This window comes from Emydura macquarii, unplaced genomic scaffold (assembly GCF_026122565.2).
Source record: "Emydura macquarii macquarii isolate MOO-44397 ecotype Brisbane River unplaced genomic scaffold, CSIRO-AGI_Emac_v2 contig_18, whole genome shotgun sequence".
NCBI classification, from domain to species: domain Eukaryota; kingdom Metazoa; phylum Chordata; order Testudines; family Chelidae; genus Emydura; species Emydura macquarii.
In genome coordinates, this window is record NW_027130155.1 from 11,419,460 (window position 1) to 11,437,262 (window position 17,803).

At 38.8% G+C, this 17,803-nt stretch overlaps 1 protein-coding gene across 3 annotated transcripts in view; it reads right to left on the bottom strand.

The window, feature by feature from the left end:
• The window catches only part of DAW1 (dynein assembly factor with WD repeats 1), a 28,743-nt gene extending 11,184 nt beyond the window's left edge, over nucleotides 1–17,559 (bottom strand). The window contains exons 1-9 of one of the 3 annotated variants that reach the window (XM_067542207.1): nucleotides 17,465–17,546; nucleotides 16,813–16,982; nucleotides 15,733–15,805; nucleotides 12,768–12,912; nucleotides 8,791–8,849; nucleotides 7,922–8,044; nucleotides 5,192–5,291; nucleotides 2,073–2,180; nucleotides 744–850 (exon numbers count right to left, since the gene is read on the bottom strand). In XM_067542207.1, the coding sequence (XP_067398308.1) occupies nucleotides 744–850; nucleotides 2,073–2,180; nucleotides 5,192–5,291; nucleotides 7,922–8,044; nucleotides 8,791–8,849; nucleotides 12,768–12,912; nucleotides 15,733–15,805; nucleotides 16,813–16,819 (722 nt within the window). In that variant the 5' untranslated portion in view covers nucleotides 16,820–16,982; nucleotides 17,465–17,546. Of the gene's footprint in view, nucleotides 1–743; nucleotides 851–2,072; nucleotides 2,181–5,191; nucleotides 5,292–7,921; nucleotides 8,045–8,790; nucleotides 8,850–12,767; nucleotides 12,913–15,732; nucleotides 15,806–16,812; nucleotides 17,221–17,464 lie in introns of those variants that run through there. The other 2 variants (XM_067542370.1, XM_067542283.1) reach the window with 2 other exon arrangements.
• Between the last annotated feature and the right edge of the window lie 244 nt (nucleotides 17,560–17,803).

Sequence of the window (17,803 nt, forward strand, 5' to 3'; positions counted from 1 at the left end):
GTAATCTGGACAACTGGTTTACAATGCTATTTATACTGAGTCCTCAGCTCAAAAAACAAGAGGACCTGTGAAAACAATGTTAGCCAGCCAATTTCACAATGAAATTACACAAATACTTTAGCTATTATTAAATGAAGAAATGACCCTGTTAATTGTCATGACAATCTGAAAATCTTGAACTCTGTAATTAGAGGGCCTGATTCTCCTCTCACTTCACTGGCCTTTAAAGTGTATAGACTTACACTGTTGTAAAACCAGAGTGATAAGAAAATCACCCTCTATATTTATTAAGGAGAAACTGAAAAGATTGACTGCTCATAATTTAACATATCCTGAAAACACCTTTCTTTTTTTAAAACTGTCTCTTGCGTCTTTAAAATGTAGCAACTTCCCAAACCAAGTGCTTCCACACCCATTATATTTTCCTGGCTGGATGATTCATTAATAACAAACATAGGGCCCCTTCACTCTGCCTGCATGCTCAGTTCTTGTGAGTACCTGGAGTTTTAAAAAATACAAGATTCTTGTGCACCAAAGCATTTGGAGAGCAGGTTTCTTGCATATTTCAGACCCTGGCTGCTCAGAAGAACAAAAGACACAGAAGAAACAAAGGAAAGGTGAGGTCCGGTGTGCTCAAAACCAAAGCCCAGCTGGAAAATGTAGAATTTGTAGGCCTCGACAGTGCCCCTTTAAGATGTCATTAAAACATACAATACAAAACAACCTTATGAATGCTTTAGTACCTTCCAGAGCCAACATCCCACACTGCAACTGTATGGTCAAAGGAGCCAGTGATGATCCTATTCCCTGTGGTGTTGAATGACAACGCAATAATTTCTGCTGAGTGCCCCTAAGAGAATATTAACAAAAAGGTATTTCAGAATATAAATGAGACATTTCCATGGAGATTGTCCAATACCTAATTTGTACAGTACCATTACAAAATCACAGAAGTGATGGTTTCCATTAGGCCATATAGTCCATCTCCGTGACAATGCAGTATATATTTTTGTGTCTTGTCTAGTATTGCATAACTTTGACTATTCCACAGTCTAATCTCACTGCCCATATTACAACAGCATTTAATACCATATGCCACTTAAGTACTAGCAAATAGAACTCTGGAAACAATCCTGGAACTACAGGGAGAATGCATTAGAATTGCAATCCAACAGGTCTTTTTCATATCAAATTTCTATGGAACAGTAGTTCTTCACCATGAAATGAGAGGATGATTTCATTACAATAAACTAAGGGGCAGATTGTCACAGCCCTTTGTGTGTATGCATGGGAGAAAGAGCATAAGAAACCTCCTGCACACAGGCCAGGGACAACTGTCATCTGCCATCTCTACTGCTCCCGCTCTGTATTTCCCCACCCTCAGAAATGCTTCTTTCAAAGCAGGCAGAGAAAGGTGGGGAGGAGAATGTGCCTTTTCTACTCCACAGGCCAGGTACACCGAAGGAGGCAGCCTGTGCACTGTCCCTTATTTAGTCTTTGTGCAAGGGATGTGGATGTGATTTAGGCAGAATCATTTAGGCAGAAATATTTAAACTGTGGAATCCTAGCAAACCAAATACAGAGAATAGAAACAGCACTCTAGATGGACTTGGTGATGACTGAATTTTCTACATAATCATGCAGAAGATGAATTATGCAGCTAAAAGGAACATGTATAGCTGTAATCCTATGCATTAATATTTTAAGTTACTTTATATTAGCTCTCAGAGTTGTACAGGAATTATAGTTGAATACTTATCATGATAAACCATGTGAATGAGAGAAGCAATATTTTCTGACCTAGGATAGTAATTACAATGAATTGGGAAAATCTGACATTTGATTAAACTGGTTTTTATGATTTTTAATGAAGTAGCATAGCTTTCTTACTCCCTTTATGTTTTCTTAATCAATTATTTAACTAGTCACTAAAGGACTCAGCTAGAAATAGAAATTTTTTGCCTGCAAACACTAAAATGGATGATTAAGAAGTCTACTTATATCCCCATCTAACTCAAGTAGGTACTAAAAAGCACCAAATATATTCAGAACAATAAAAAATGCAAACATACACTTAACATGACCACTTCCTCCCCATTCTGGATATCCCATACTTTGGCTGTCGTATCCATACTTCCAGTTGCTATCAGAGTGCTTTGAAGATTAAATGATAAACAAACCTGTAACACAAACATGGGGAAACAATACACTTCCTGTGAATTTTTTTAAAACTAACTGGATCAAGATGAGTATTTCAAAACACAGCAATAGTACAATTTAATAGTTTGTGACCTACAAATACAGTCATGGCACTTTAATAATATGGTGATGGCTGCAGTGCCCTCTAGAGATTTTATTAGAGAAGCAACAAATCCTTACCACACAAGCTCTGGGTGACATCTTATTGGACTGAACTAACGGGTCACTTATAAATGATTGCGTGTGTTAAAAAGTGCTTCTTGGAACATATCCCAAGCCAATATTCAAACAGACTTTTTACAGACTGCTTTTTTTAGGTACATATTTGAACAAAAATACAACAAAGTCCCCAACTCAATATTCACACTAATGACTGATGTAGTTAATTTTCAGTTCTTGGTAATTATGTTATGGTGGTTCTACTAATAAGGAACAAAAAATGTCTCTGGAAAAAGAAAAAGATTTTACTGGGAACTTAGTTGCATTTTCAATTATGATATTTCATTTTTCATTATTGGACAAATCTACATACACAGACATGCACTTCTAGCAGCAGTTCATGTGCAATAAACATCTACTCTGTTAGAAATTACTGAAGGTTATGGGCCTGATTTTGAGAAACAGCATCTGATTTTGCAGGCATAATTCCTATTAATTATTTGCAAGCACAATTCATAGAGCTTTGGGCCTGATCCAACTGCTACTGAATTCAGTGGAAACTGATCAAGCCCTAAGTCATCTAATTACCTGATTTGTAGGAACAAAATTGGTAGAGGCTGAGTTGAGGTCCTTTTAAAAATCAGGTCATTCATGCTAAGAGAACTCACTTCAAAACGCCCAGAGAACAAACAAAACACCACAAGACTTAATCAATGTTACTATATACTGACGCAAAGCAGCAACTTCTCAAGTCCAGTTTTCATCTTTGCAATTTACAAATTAAACTGCTGCACCTACAATGCACACATACAATTTCTAGAATCTTTTTACTCTGTTAAATGACAAATCAAAAGGTCATTTTTATAGAAAAATATAATCTGAGTGTTTCAGTGTTGTTCCAGTACATTTAATTTTACAAATCAAATCTAAGACTACACACCCCAGAAAAGCAAGGGTATTGTTTCTAAAATGTAAACAAATTATGGGAGAAATCATCACTGAAATCTTCTAACATGCAATGAATTAAAAATACCAAGTTTTTTTAATAGTCAAAACTAATTCTTAAAATTTGGCAAAAGAGGGAAACTGTAACCAATTAGAGATAAAAATAAATTATTTGAATTATATTCTGCTAATTGGATACTAAGTACTTTGTTCTATTCCTTGATCAGTGATAGCATGCCTTTTAGTACATGCTCAGATAGCTTGATCAATGTGGGTCAATGCAGGAGAAAAGTAGCCTCTGTTGTTGCTAAGTTCAGGAAGGCTCTACAGACCTCCCAGAGTACACAGCAATACATGGAGGGAGATTGCACTATATTCAAAGGCGTAAGAAATGCTCTCCAATGGGAGGCATTAGAGACATCAATCAGTTCATTCATGATGTGTGATACTTGGGTTTTCTGCAACAATGGGACAAAAGGTACAAACATTCATTCAGGCAGGAATGATATTAAAGGGGCCACGTAGAACAAAGATACAAGATTGCCCTGAAGGAGTGCTATACCTGTCAGTCAGGGAAAAAAAGAAAAGTAAATCCAGGTCTGATAAGGACATCTGCTTAAGTCTCTCCAACAATCACCCCTCTCTGGCCAATGGGGACAGAAGCTCCCTAATTAGTCTCTGTGTTAGAGCCCCATATCCCCCCCTAATCACACACCCAACACTGGCTTAGTTTTGTGGAGAGGTTGTTTATAACAAAATAGGTCATTAGATCAGGCGGGAGCTGATCTGTCTCCCCACCAGAAGAGTGATAAAGCTACAGTAATGGGAGAGAGGGAGAGAAGAACAATAGGTCCAGAACAGACAACAGCAGAGTGCAAAAGAAGATGGAAGAAAATGTACAGATAATGAATGGTATAAAGAATGTGGATCAGAAACATCTGTTTTCTTTGTCTCATAATACAAGAAAAGGATATTCAATGAAACTGAAAAGAGCCAAATTCAAAACTGATATAAAGAAATACTTTCACACAATTCATAATTAGACTGTGAAACTCATTGCCACAAGATGTGGTTGATTTAGCATTGATTTAGCATAATTTAAAAAGCAATGGGACATTTAGATGAATATCAAGAATAACCCCCCAAATTATAATTGTAAATATATTTAAAAAGAGAATTTTAGGTTGGCTTTAGCCAACCTTCACATAGTAGGGGTTAAGAGGATATTCCCCTGAGGGCCAGATTATCCCATATCTGCCTATTGTTGGGTTTCCTGCATATTCCCCTAAGTATCTGGTACTGGCCAGTGTTGAAGATAGGATACTGGACTAGATAAACAATAAATTCATCCAGTATGGCAATACCTATGTTCTTAAGAGATGGGTGTCCCTTTGCTTTAGCTCTCTACTTTGCAAGCTGTTATACAAGTCCCCAACATACATAAGTGGGTTCTCTTAAGATCCAGTTCTCCTGGGTAGCCAGTGCCTCAAGACACCCACAGCATGCATAGAGAGAAGGTCTACAGACACATTGTGCTGAATAGAGAGAAAGTTAACATTATTAATTACAAAGATCTATATGCAGATTGTTAAAATAATAGAGTTTTAGCATCATGGGATCTTGAATAGAAGAGCAGAAGCCCTCCCACCCACACCCTAGCAAAGACACAACATTATGAGACAATCTCGATTATACCAAGGTCCTAGATGACAATGAGAATTTTTTGATACACAAGGGGGCTTTTCAATGTAAATAACAAATATCAGTGGAAATGACCCTCTTATAAGTAGCAGTAGTTCAGATTATTAAGTTTTAGAAAATCAAGGTTGTACTGCATATGAAAATACAACTGGATGCAAAGGTTTAATATTTTAATGCAGGCACTCACTATTTCTGCTGTGTGTCCCTTAAAGGTATGGTAACATTTTCCTGTTTCTGCACTCCATAATTTGCAAGTCTTATCAAAAGATCCAGTGGCAATCTTGTCACTAAATGGAAAAATAGTCATTTTTATTTAGAAAAAAAGAAAAATTATTTCAAAGGCAGTAGAAGGAAAAAATGAAAAACTCATAAAAATAATTCATGAACCTTGATATATCAAAAGAGTATATTTTTTCAAATCTCATGAACAAGCCTAGAGATCAGCAATAAATGTTATGACCAAATTGTGGCTGGGACTGTAGAGATTTGCAAGACTCTTGTGCACCTGGCAAGGGGTAATCTTGCATTCCTGGGGTCAGTTGTGCAACACTCCACAAAGTTACTCTGTCCTATTTCCACACTAGGTGTCAGACCAAAATAATTGTGAGAGAGAGGACATGATGTAGTTGCTGTGTTAGTGTAAATACTCTCAATGCACTCAGATGCATTCTGCCAGATTATTTGATTCTGCAACTCACCTTTTAGAAACTGAAGTTTTATTAAGGAAAAATCAAACAACTTGCTAGTGCCCCATTCCTTTCTTTGCAGCCTATTTAATTTACATTTTCCAAATTCTCTAGTACACTGTGACAAGTTTATGCCTATCCATCAATGCAAAACTTTCCAAAACCAGTCACTCTAATTTACACCACAGACTAGACTGTCCAATGAACATCCAAACAGACTTATTAAAAGTCACAAAAGTCACAAAATGTCCACAGCTTCATAAAGTACTTCAGTAACATACACTGATCTCTTAGATTACTGTATAGTAGGTATGACTGTACACAGCATTTCCCTCTAGCTTTCTCAGGGCTCATCCCATACCCACATTTGTATTTAAACCTAACAAAAGGTAAGGTCAGCAAAATGGAACTCTCCACATGTCTGTTTCTTTGATAAACCACTCAAAGGTATGTTAAGTATCCAATTCTCCTCCCAGTAAAGTCAAAGGAGAATTGTCACTGACCTCTATGGATATGTCTACACTGCAATTAAAAACCTGCAACTGGTCTATGCCACCTGACTTGGGCTTGCAAGGCTCAGGCTAAGGGGCTGTTTAATTGTGGCATAGATATTCAGGCTCAGGCTGCAGCCTGAGCTCTGGTACCCTTCCACCTCATCAGGTCCTTAAGCCCAGGCTCCAGCCCGAGTGTCTATACCACAATTAAATAGCCCCTTAGCCTGAGCCCCTTAGCCTAAATCAGCTGGCACAGGCAACTGCAGGTTTTTAATTGCAGTGTAATTTAAGTGCAGCCTATGAGTCCAGGACTGGGTCCAAAATCTCTTCTACTTAGTGAAATGCTTTAAATGTCTGTACAACCTTCTTTTTCTCTTGCAGTCATACAACCATTCTTTTTGCCTAGCTGAAACTAATGACCACAAATAATTGTTAAAATAGTCTCCTAATGAGCTCTATTAGGTGTTCACATCATAGCGATGGATGTACTACTGAAACCTAATGATTGGTGTTAAATTAATTCTTTTTCTTTAGAAATAGACCTCTAGCTCAACTCTACCTCAAGGTCATCAGCAGGTTCATTTTCTCTAATATGAAAAAATATCTGTCATCCACAATTCTCCAATCTCTGGTTTTGTGCTATCAGGAATCCAGACATTGATTACTTTACACGAAGATTTTCATCAGACTTTGGCCCGTATAGATTATATCATATAACCCTGCACTTTGTGGGGTCTTAAGAAAGAAATCACAATATTGGGCTTGGTCCTTCTACGTGCTGAGTAGGCTCAACTCTCATTCAGATCAATGCAAACTGATAGTAAGTAATAGAAATAGCAATAACAGTGCTCAGCACTTCAAGAATGGGCTCTTAACATGATTAATGTAAATCTCTGAAACCTCTGTACATAACATCAGAATCTCTTTACACTACAACTGCTAGTTCTGATCTAATCCAGCCAGCTACTGCAGAAAATAAAAGATATGTAGATGCACATTGGACACCGTTGTAGCAGCACCCTGATGATCTCAGATCAATTATTCAGCAGTTCTAACATGTTTCTAAGTCAGACCCTTGATAATAATGTATGTGTAATATTAACTGGATTGACCCACTTTTGGTGGAAAAACTGATCACACTAATGCAGTGGTTCTCAAACTTATTTGATCAGGCCCCCCTTTTTTCTGTCTGTAGTCATTTACAGACATTTACTGTTTCCTGGGTGTGCACAGCCCTTCTGCATGAGCCTCAGCCACCCGGAGCTGACAGCTCTAACTAAAGCAACACAAGCTGTCATTACCTTTATTCTTTCTTCCTCTACAATTACATTTGGCTAGAGAAGAATGAAAAATATTCAGATCATAGATCCGATCATATATATATATATGAACATACACAAACCATCTGGTTTGATATACTAATGGATTAGAATTATATGAAATAATTTTCAATATACATTCTAAATATCCGCATGGCATTCAAAGCTAATTGTGAATTTGCAAATGACAGTTCATGAAGTAAAGCAGAAGACATGCCTGAATACATATTTTATATAAATGAGTGTACTGTGTCTTCCTTTGATGACAAGACATAATTTAGCTTTTCAGTTCACAATTAAGACACTGAGTTTTTGACGTAGACTCTATTTTACTTCAAAGTTTATAGGATAACTATATTTGCAACATAGCAATATTGGCAATTATAAGGTGTCTCAAAGACTCTGAAAACCTATTTACCCATAGGGATTATTGAAAGCTATTGCATAGACTACATTTCTGTGTCCTTCCAGTGTACGTAGCTCTTCTCCTGATGCTGTGTCCCATATTTTGCATGTTCTGTCGTAGCTTCCAGTGATAAAGCTAAAATGAAGAAAAACAAATGAGTTACAGAATAGTAAAAACTTCTTCAGAGCCTGAGTCCACAGCCTAATGAAGTCAAGGGAATCTTTCCATTGATTTCAGTGAGCTTTGCATCAGGCCCAAAATGCTCTTCCCATGTTCCATGGTATCCACAAGAATATTGATCATGACAAAGATTCTAAATCAAGCAATTTTTAAAACTTTACCACATATTCTTTTTTAAAAAAAGATAACATTACCAGTGCTCAATGCATTCTCTGCTACTAAAAAACTAGGATTTCTTTTAGAAGAGATTACAGAAAAAAATAGTTACAGCCTAAAAAACTAACAATTAAGTCAATTACAGCTGAACTTCACTTACAGTGAAAGTTTCAAAGTGCTTAAATACACTTCAATGGACTTGTACTTATATAGAAGACTCAACCCACTTATAGTGACATTCACTTCACTGTAATGTGCATTTCTTTGTTCTAATCCTGCTGAAATACAGCAGCTATCACCAATATGTGTGAGAAGGAAGAGTGTCACCAAATCACACCCACCATTTTTTGCAGCCCCCTTCGTTTTTCCTTAGAAATCTGAAATCTAGGTACAGAAAATTCTTAAATCTGCTTAGATGAAATCCTAACACAAAGAGGTTTTGTTTGCAGGATAGATATGAGCACTGAAATTCACTATTTAATTTCCATATTAAAAATATTAACCATTAGTAATTATGCATTTTTAATTTAAAAATGAAAGCTTACCAGGAACCAGATTTATTAAATGCCACATTGGTCAATGGTAATATATGTGCCCTAAGTACCTGAAATACAGGAAAATTAAGATTTGGTAATTCTCAAAGAAAATCAGATTATTAGTAATTTTTGAACTAGTCTAATATCTACTCTTCTCAATATTTTCTTCCCATTTTAGTCATGCTAGTTGAGCAATTATGATGGTAATACATTAAACTTAGGAAGAGGAAAGCATGTGTGAGTAATTACCACTGTAGAATCCATGCAGAAAATCTGTCTTCACTAGAAATTAAAACAGTACACTGCTGACTGGCCACAAATGGCTGTGATTGAAGCAAATCCTAAGTGTACATGAGGCCAGAATGAGTTGTCCTCTCCCTATACTTCATTCTGTGCTGCCTTCTCTGAGAACAGAGAGGCAACACTAAGTGTTGGAGGAGGGGTGGGGGCAATAAATGGGCCCTTGAGTGAGGACTTCCTTGGAAGGTGCTCCAACAGCTGTTCTTAGGTGTATGTTCTTAAGCTATGTACTACAAACCACTGCACCCAGTTGCAAGAAATAATTTTAACTTTTACATTGTGGGATGCTTTCTACAAGGGTAAGATGTTGTTTTAAAAAATGGAGAGAGAGAGGTTAAGCCAGAGTTCCACACCCAAAGTTTCACCACAAAAAAAGTCTGATCATCTGCTGGTTTGAAATGCATTGGTGGAATCTATAAAATAGCAGATATCAGAATGGAGAAACCCATTACGATGAAATTCAGAGAGGAGGTTTCAGTATAACCACTGCCTGGATCATCTAGGTTGTGGTAACCAACTCTTTTCAAACACAGTTTGTAAGATCTTTGGGCCATAGACCATTTGTCTTTATTCTTTCTATAAACTGTCAGACATACTATGACACTATCTGCAAAGGTTTATTAAAATAAGTAATAATTATTAAGAATGCCAAATTAAAATCAATCTGCCAATGTATTTCACAATAAATTAATTGCCAACTTTCTGCGTTTCTCTGGCTATTCTTAAACATGACTTGCCTTTGAATAAAACTTTTATCCTTCACAAGCCAATTTCTGCTTGCTCCTATTATATAGTGACAACATAACCTTACTTGTGAAAATCATACCATTTGTTGACACTGAAAAGAAGGGATGCTTCAGTGGTGCAGCAATTAGAACTTCACTTCAGGGTGAAGGAGGAGGAGAAAATGGTAATATATATGCTGTTAAATGGGTGCTGAGCAATGCTACTTACTTTCTGGTATATAAGCAGAGCCTCCAGCTTTCTGCTTTTATCTCTGGCTCCCTAGCAATCCATCTAAGATCTCTGTCTGTCTCAACAGCCAGCCATAGGTTTCTTTGTTTTTAATAGTTTTTCCTCCCAGTTGCCTCTAGAGGTCATTCTCTCTGCTGGTTATTAGATTCCCTCTCACCCCTGCCATGGCACAGGCACTCTGGAGGGAATAAATGGACCATCTGACGAAGGAAGAGTCCCGAAGAGAAATATAGAGAAGAAGATTAGAGAACAGGGCTGAAACTGTGGACAGAGCACTGACTGTAAATAGCTAAAAAGGAGAAAATGGAGGACAGAGATAAAGAGCAAAAAGGAAACAATATAAGATCTGACAGAATATTGTCACAGAGCAGAGGAGGCAGAGGATGAAGAAAATAAAAAGGACTTAGAGATCTTAGAGGAAGAACTGAGAGAAATGGAGGAGAAATAGTGATGGAGCAGCTCAAGAGGGAAGAGAGAAGCTACTTACGAGTTAGAAAGACTTTGCCCCTCAGGGAAAGTAGAGGGAGTTGCCCTTAAAGTTGCTACTGTGGAAATGGACCATGAAAATGTGGAAATTACAATAATATTCTGGGGTTTTTTCAAACACCCACAAGCATATAAATATATGCACATTAGCATAAATAATTATGGAAATATATGGAGATTTGATCTCAGGCTTTTTTTAAAGGCCCCATGCAGGCAGTTTAGTGAGACATAAACCCCTTGTGAGAGCATAAATGTATCCGACAATTAGCAACAGAAGAGAGGATGCTAGATAGATTTTTGTTCAAATTCAGACCCTAATGTTTTCCCCAGTGTGTAAACCCTTCTTTGTTAAAGACCCAGAGCTGTAACTGCTCCATCTGCAGAACCCCTTCTGAAGTCAATCAAAGGTGCCTATGCAAAGTGCTAGACCCTGAAGTGGTATCAGGGTATTTGTGTGTCAATACTGAAATTTAGGCAACAGCAGCCAACGAGATAAATCTCTAGAACAGTGCAGCATGCCATTGCTATAGAACAATCTCAAACTCCTATCCAGAGTAGCTTGCTACTCTGCTGGTTGTCTAACTCAAAGTCATGATCACAAATAAGTCAGAATTATACCAATGCTTACATCTCCTGGACCTATTTGAGATTGTCCAGCTGAACAACAAGGAAAACTGTTAATTTCTAAATAATACAAATATGTCAAGTATTCTCTGGAAAATCCTCTCCCTCCCCTTCCCCAATATTTTGTCACTGTAAGAGCAGCTGCGGACAGTTGCCTAAAATGTATTTGTGCTATATGAAACTGAAAGGTAAAACTGGTGTTTTACACTATCACACTTAGCATATTCCTAATTAGTCTTGCCAGATTGGAAATGAGCCAATACTGATCAGATTTGCCTGCCTTTTGTATTGCTAAATAAGGGAAATCAATCACTATTCTGTCCCCAGCAAAGACCAAATACATTCTTTCTGGGGAGATTTCTGTCATATACGAGAGAGACAAGGTAGGTGAGGTAATATATTTTATTGGACCAAATTCTGTTGGTGAAAGAGACAAGTTTTCCAGCTCTACTTAGCTCTTCTTCAGACCCAACATTGTCTCTCTATTATATGATTGACCAACATCTTTTAGCAGTTGCACAGTGCCATCTGCTGATATAATGAAAATACAACAAACAGTATCTATTAAAAGCTTATTTCAGAATGAAAAATGTAACATTCGAGAAGTAAATTCTATTACTGACTCATTTTACAATAAAGTACAGTTAAATCAATCCTCTTCTTTTAACTTGTGGAAAACATTTGCTTATTTAAAGCAACTTTGTCAAGATGCTATGAATAGCAAAGCACAAAAACGTAACTGTGTTAATCTTTTACATTTAAAATGTGACAATTTATTCAATACAAAAAATACCAAAATAATAAGCTACTAATTCCAAATACTCAGTAAAAAGACAAAGTGAAGGTGAGGAAAATGGGAGATGTAGAAACTAAATTTCTACAGCAGACCTATGCCTGGTCAACCACAATTCTTGTACCTCACAGGAGACTTGGCTGAAAGATTAAATTAAGAACCATAATTCTCTTGCCATAGGATTCCTGCAAGGATAACATGTTTGGTAGGGCTGGGAGATAATAGTATTATCTAAAACTAATTATTAATGGAAAAGTTAACAGGATAATCACAATTTTGAGATCATTTTTAAGAACCCACAGCAGGCAAGACAGATCCAGATTTAGTCCTGTTTGCACCACCAGAACAGTGCAAAAGTGCTAGAGCAGGGCAGGGTATCTGGCCTTAAGGACCAAATTCTGTTCTCAGTTGCACCAGTTACACCTGGTCTACACTTAAAGTTTAGGTTGACATAGTCAAAGCACTAAGGGGTGTGAAAAGTCCACACCCCCTGAGTGCCATAGCTATGCCAGCCTAACCCCTGGCATTGATACATCTAGATCAATGGAAGGATGTTTCCATCGAGTAGCTGACACCCATTTGGAGAGGTGGAATCACTACAGAAGCAGAGAAGCCCCTTCCATTACTATAGTATGCACCTATATTACAGGGTTACAGCAGCATAGCTATGGCACCGTGGCTATGCTGCTGTAGTGTCTGCAGCGTAGACATGGCCTCAATCTAACATTGACACACAGCTATTCTGGATTTACAACAGTGTAACTGAGATCAGAAAATATTTAGGAATTATTTTCAACATGCATCTTACCTTAAAAAGGTAGAACTTGCGATCCTCTTGTTGCCCAAGCTTCTCTTGTAACCTTAGTATTAAATGTACAACCTGCTCTTTGCGTGAAGCTGTGATGAGAGGTTCTGATTTTTGGATATCTTCTACTAAGGCCCCTACATCTGTACTAGAGCGCATGGGAAAAGCATGCATCATCCTCTGGCAAACAATTATGGTAAACATATTATTTAATTACAGAGTGAGGAAATAAGCAATCAGACACTACACTGATATTTTATCGTAAATAAGTTTAAGCAAAGCCAAAATATAAATATTTTTAAATGTGTTTTACTGGTTTCTAATACCGATTTTTATCTTTCAGAAAAAAATTACATCTGACTTTTAAAACTGTAGTTTTGCAGAGACACAATTTTTCAAAGGAATCCACAGAGGGTATAATGCATCTAATACCCAAATGACACTTTCAATCTTTAACACTAATTTAGTCTTAAATAAAAGCTAGAACCTCTTGATAATAAAAAGCCCAACAACCAAAAACAATATTGTTATGAACGGGGGTAAATCTTGTCATGGATTGAGTTAAAACCTCATTGAAACTGATGGATGTGAATGTGCTCTTCATTTACAACAGGTGTAAAAGACAGTTAAGGGTCTATACCTAAAACAAAACATATGGAGTCTGTCCAGAAACTAGCACCAAATAGGTGGAGGGTTCCATTGGGCATTGTTTTAGTGTGCGTCTGTGGAACAAGAGACTAGCTGGGGTGCAACAAGAAAATCAGAGACTCAGAGGTAGAGCAAGAAACACCAAGTAACTAGCCTCTAAGCACATTGAGGCCCTGGGAGAAACCTAGAGAGATTCTGGGTTGGTGGTGCTGGCTGAAAGAAACTTGGGCCTGTAGGCAAAGAACCTACATATTCTGGGTTTGTGTCCTCCTGCGTTCAGATAAGAAAGATTTTGTACATTCTTTGTAAATAAACAAGATCGAACAATAAAAAAATACCAGACTCCATCATCAATTTCTTCTCGCACCTGGAATAACCTATGAGGCCCCAAATTTTTACTAGCCACTCAGGTCAAAAAGGGACAACAAGATGAACAACAAATTCAAGTTTATAAACATGATTTCTATTTGTGAAGTGTAACTATATTTACGTTTTCACAAATCTAAGGCCTGATTCTGCAGCTCTTACAGCTGTAAGTAATCCATATGTCCATGAATAGTCCTACTAGGAAAACTTAACATTCTGTTGGTGTATAAACCATCAGGTTCTACAGGGGATTTTGCATTTGGGTTCTTCTAAACTATTGTCCTTTCAATGTGTATGCTGATGTTGGCTCAGAAGACAACTCATGTCTTCCTGTAAGCAGTGTGACCTGTTAGATTTTATCCAGAATATTGAGGAAAGCTCCCAGAGGTTCACTTATACGCTCAACCTTATCTTTTAGTTTGGAGTGAAAATTATGAATGTGCAGGCCACTCTACCCATCAATTCACATGTTTCAATGCAGACTATTCTACCAGTATCAGCACTGAACCTGTCTTATTTCTTTGTGGACTCTAAATCTAATGAATCTTATGGATTTTGGTATCCTCCTTAATGGTGCTGGATAGGGCATATGTGACCTCTATCTCTGCACCACTTCCAGATACAGTCATCTGATTTCAATTAGTTCACTGACAGCTATCATAAGCAGTGTAACATGGCCCTTGGCTTTCATACTATATTATTTCTTGTGCCTAGTGGCCATTAGATTTAACAATGATCTGAGGCACCTGAAGCAACTGAAACACAGATGGGAGAGGAAATGGCTGAAATCTGCATGAAGTCTGATTATCTTCTCTATAGGACTCATGGCATGCTAGCACTCAGCCATAGATTGCAAAATCACCTGAAGATCAGTGGTAGACCTACCAACCAGAAAGGTGAACAGCCTTGTGCATGATACCATCCAACAGAACTCTCTCAGTTAGTGTGAAGTCTAATGCAGACTGGTACCTTGCCAGACTAGTATGTTCTTTCAATTGATCACTGTGATGAATGTGTCACAGAAGAGCCAGATCTTCAGGCTGGCGTCTTCCACTCTTTGAGATCCAGAGATGCAAGCTCCTGATGATTTGTCTACCCAGAGATTGGGTTCCATTTGGCCTCTGATGAGGATATCCTTGTCCCCTGTGTTACCCAAGAAGCCGCACCATCCTTCATTCTAAACTGGGTTGTGAAACAGACTCCCTTTGTAGTCATAGCAATGGCCCAATTTTCAGAGGTGCTGAGCACCGATAGCGCCCACTGACATCTATGGGAGTTGCAGATGCTCAGCACTTCTGAAAATCAGACCACACACTCTTCACCTTTCTCACATGGGACCCACTGCCACTGACTGAACTCTTATTAACTTCAACAGGAGCAGGCACTCAGTTTACCCAGATAAAAGGGGATGATTAACAGTATTTACTTACATACCTCACTGTATTGTTTGAGAATTAATTAATTAGTGGGACTAAGTCTGAACTCATTTATACCGGTATGATTCCAATGTTTTCAGCACAGCTGATTTCAAGCAGTGTAACTGAGAGCGGAATCAGTCCCACTGTTTGAAAACATTCTGAAGATAAAAAGTGCTATTGTACAGAAGTATTACAGCATTACAAATTGTGCCACCAGAAAACTGCATTTTTGCTAGTTAGTAAACTCAACTTGTAGAGGTGCCTTGATGTGACAGGTCTGTAAACAAAAACAGTTCCATTTCCATCTCCGGATACTGTGCCAAGAATTTCAATGGCAGAATGATCAGTCAGAATGTAGGATTTCTTAACGCCCTCAAATAACCAAAAATATTAATAGAACAAGAGTTAACCCATAAAAGAAAAAGTTTGTCCCAAATCATGTTTAGAACAACTAAACAGAGTTGTATATAACCTACTATTAAGTTGTCCTGTAAAATAAGGTATACTTCTGCTGTCTAAAATAATATAATACTTACACAGGGCTGAGATCAAGTAAATCTATGGATTTAGTCTTCAGTTCATCACCTTGTACATATTCCAAAATAATGCCTTTGAATAAACAATAAACAATTCTAAATCAGAAGTTTATCATGGCATCTGGCTTTTTGGGGGTGCACACTAAGGATCTGACATTTACATTGGTATAACCACATTGACTTCAATGGAGATATCCCTGATTTACACCACTGTTATCAAAATCAGAGTGACAGCATTTCTTTCTTTGGGATTGGCAGAGTGCATCCGCTATGTTTACTTCTCTATTTGCACAAGTCTACATACAGAACTGCATATAAAACAACATACCCAAGTCTGGATATGCTTTGGCACATTTAAAAGATGTATTTTGAGTTTAAAAATTAAGATGTTTGGCCACATCATTTCCTATTTAAAGAAGACGGTCAGATTCTGCTGCTGTCTGGCTTTCAGCAGGAAGTGCAATTCTAGACTAATTTTTATCCACTTGTCCATTTGCTAGGATTGTGAGCAACTGTTATCGGCAAAAGGATTTGATTCCTCTTCTTACATTCTGAGCCTGCTTTTGTCTCCATTTTAACTATTTATCAGAAAAACATCATCCCAGAATTAAAGAAAGTTCCTCGACAGACTGAGACCAAACCATACTGTTGTCAAATTCCTGGCAAGACAGTTTCCTACAGTAAATCACATATTATCGCAATGCTTCTATCTTGACTACATTTGATAATGCACACAAAAATTTGTAATTCTTGAATTTCAGAGTAGGTTTACATTTATTTTATAGCTGTTTCCATGGGGCCTTGTTCTTCTTGCACATTAGTTTTACATAGGTGTAACTCCATTGGGCTCAGTGGAGTTACTCCTGATGTTCACAGGTATTAACTGGGATTTGTACATAGCCCACAACATCCCTTTAGTTATGTTATGACTCAGAACCTCCAGCTAAGGTAATAAATCTCTTCAGCATTATTACGCAGTCCTTGGAAATGTTTAGGGAAGGGAGAAACATGCCCCCAACCACACACTATGTACATTTTCAGAAATGCAAATATTTTTAATTGCAAAAGCAAAAAAGCAACACCACATGGGAAGACCTTCCCCCTTTGGACATTTTGCAACAGATGATCACAGAGCAAAGATGCTGAGAGTCAGGGTACGCAGGAGAGATTAAGCTCTTAGGAGCAGGGACCATCTTTTTGTTCCATTTGTAAAGTGGGATCCTAGTCTATGACAAGAGGTCCCAGTGCCACTGCAATACAAATAATACATAACAGTCCTATGAACGGACACAGAAGAGATTACTCCGGAGATTCAGATAAAAGTCTAAAGGACTAGCTAAACCGCCTTGATAGCAGGGGAGAGGATAACTAACCACAAAGGTTTCTGAGAAGCACTGCATGAGGGGCAGCATAGCGCAGGACTGCCCTGCCACAGTCCTGGGCTCTCCCCACCCATTCACGCCTGGCTCCTTCCCCATCTGTCTCCTCTTCTCCCATGAGTCCCATCCCAACGACACTGAGCCCTTTCTCTGCTCCCACCTACCCCGTCAGCCCCTCCCTGCCCCCCCTCCTGGGGCTGTGCCTCCTCCCCTCCCCCCCCGTCAGTCTCCCTCTTCCCTGCCCCCATTCTGGGGTCTCCCCACCCCAACCCCGTCAGCCGGCTTCCCGGGGCTCTTCCTCCCTGTTCGCCCCTCTCTGCCCTCCCCACCACCCTGTGCCCCCCGCTCCGCACCCGGCGGGTAATATCGCAGCAGGAGCCGCTTCAGCTTCATCTTCTCCCCACAGGCCGAATCCCCAGCGCAGGCTTCGTTACCATAGAAACCACCCTAACAGACTCGCCCGCAGTACGCAGGCGCAGCCGGTTCGGCCGCCGGGGGTCCCCCCCGAGCCGGCCCCGCCTACAGCAGGGCGGGGCGGGGAGCGGAGGGTGGCAGAGTGTTCGTTAAAAAGCGATTTTGTCCCCGGGAGGGACCCGTCCCTCGCACAAAGCCGGGCCGGGGACTGGGAGCAGAGCGGTGGGGGTCAGCAGCCCTGGCGGGGCGTGTGAGGGCCGCGTCCCCGCCCCCCGCAG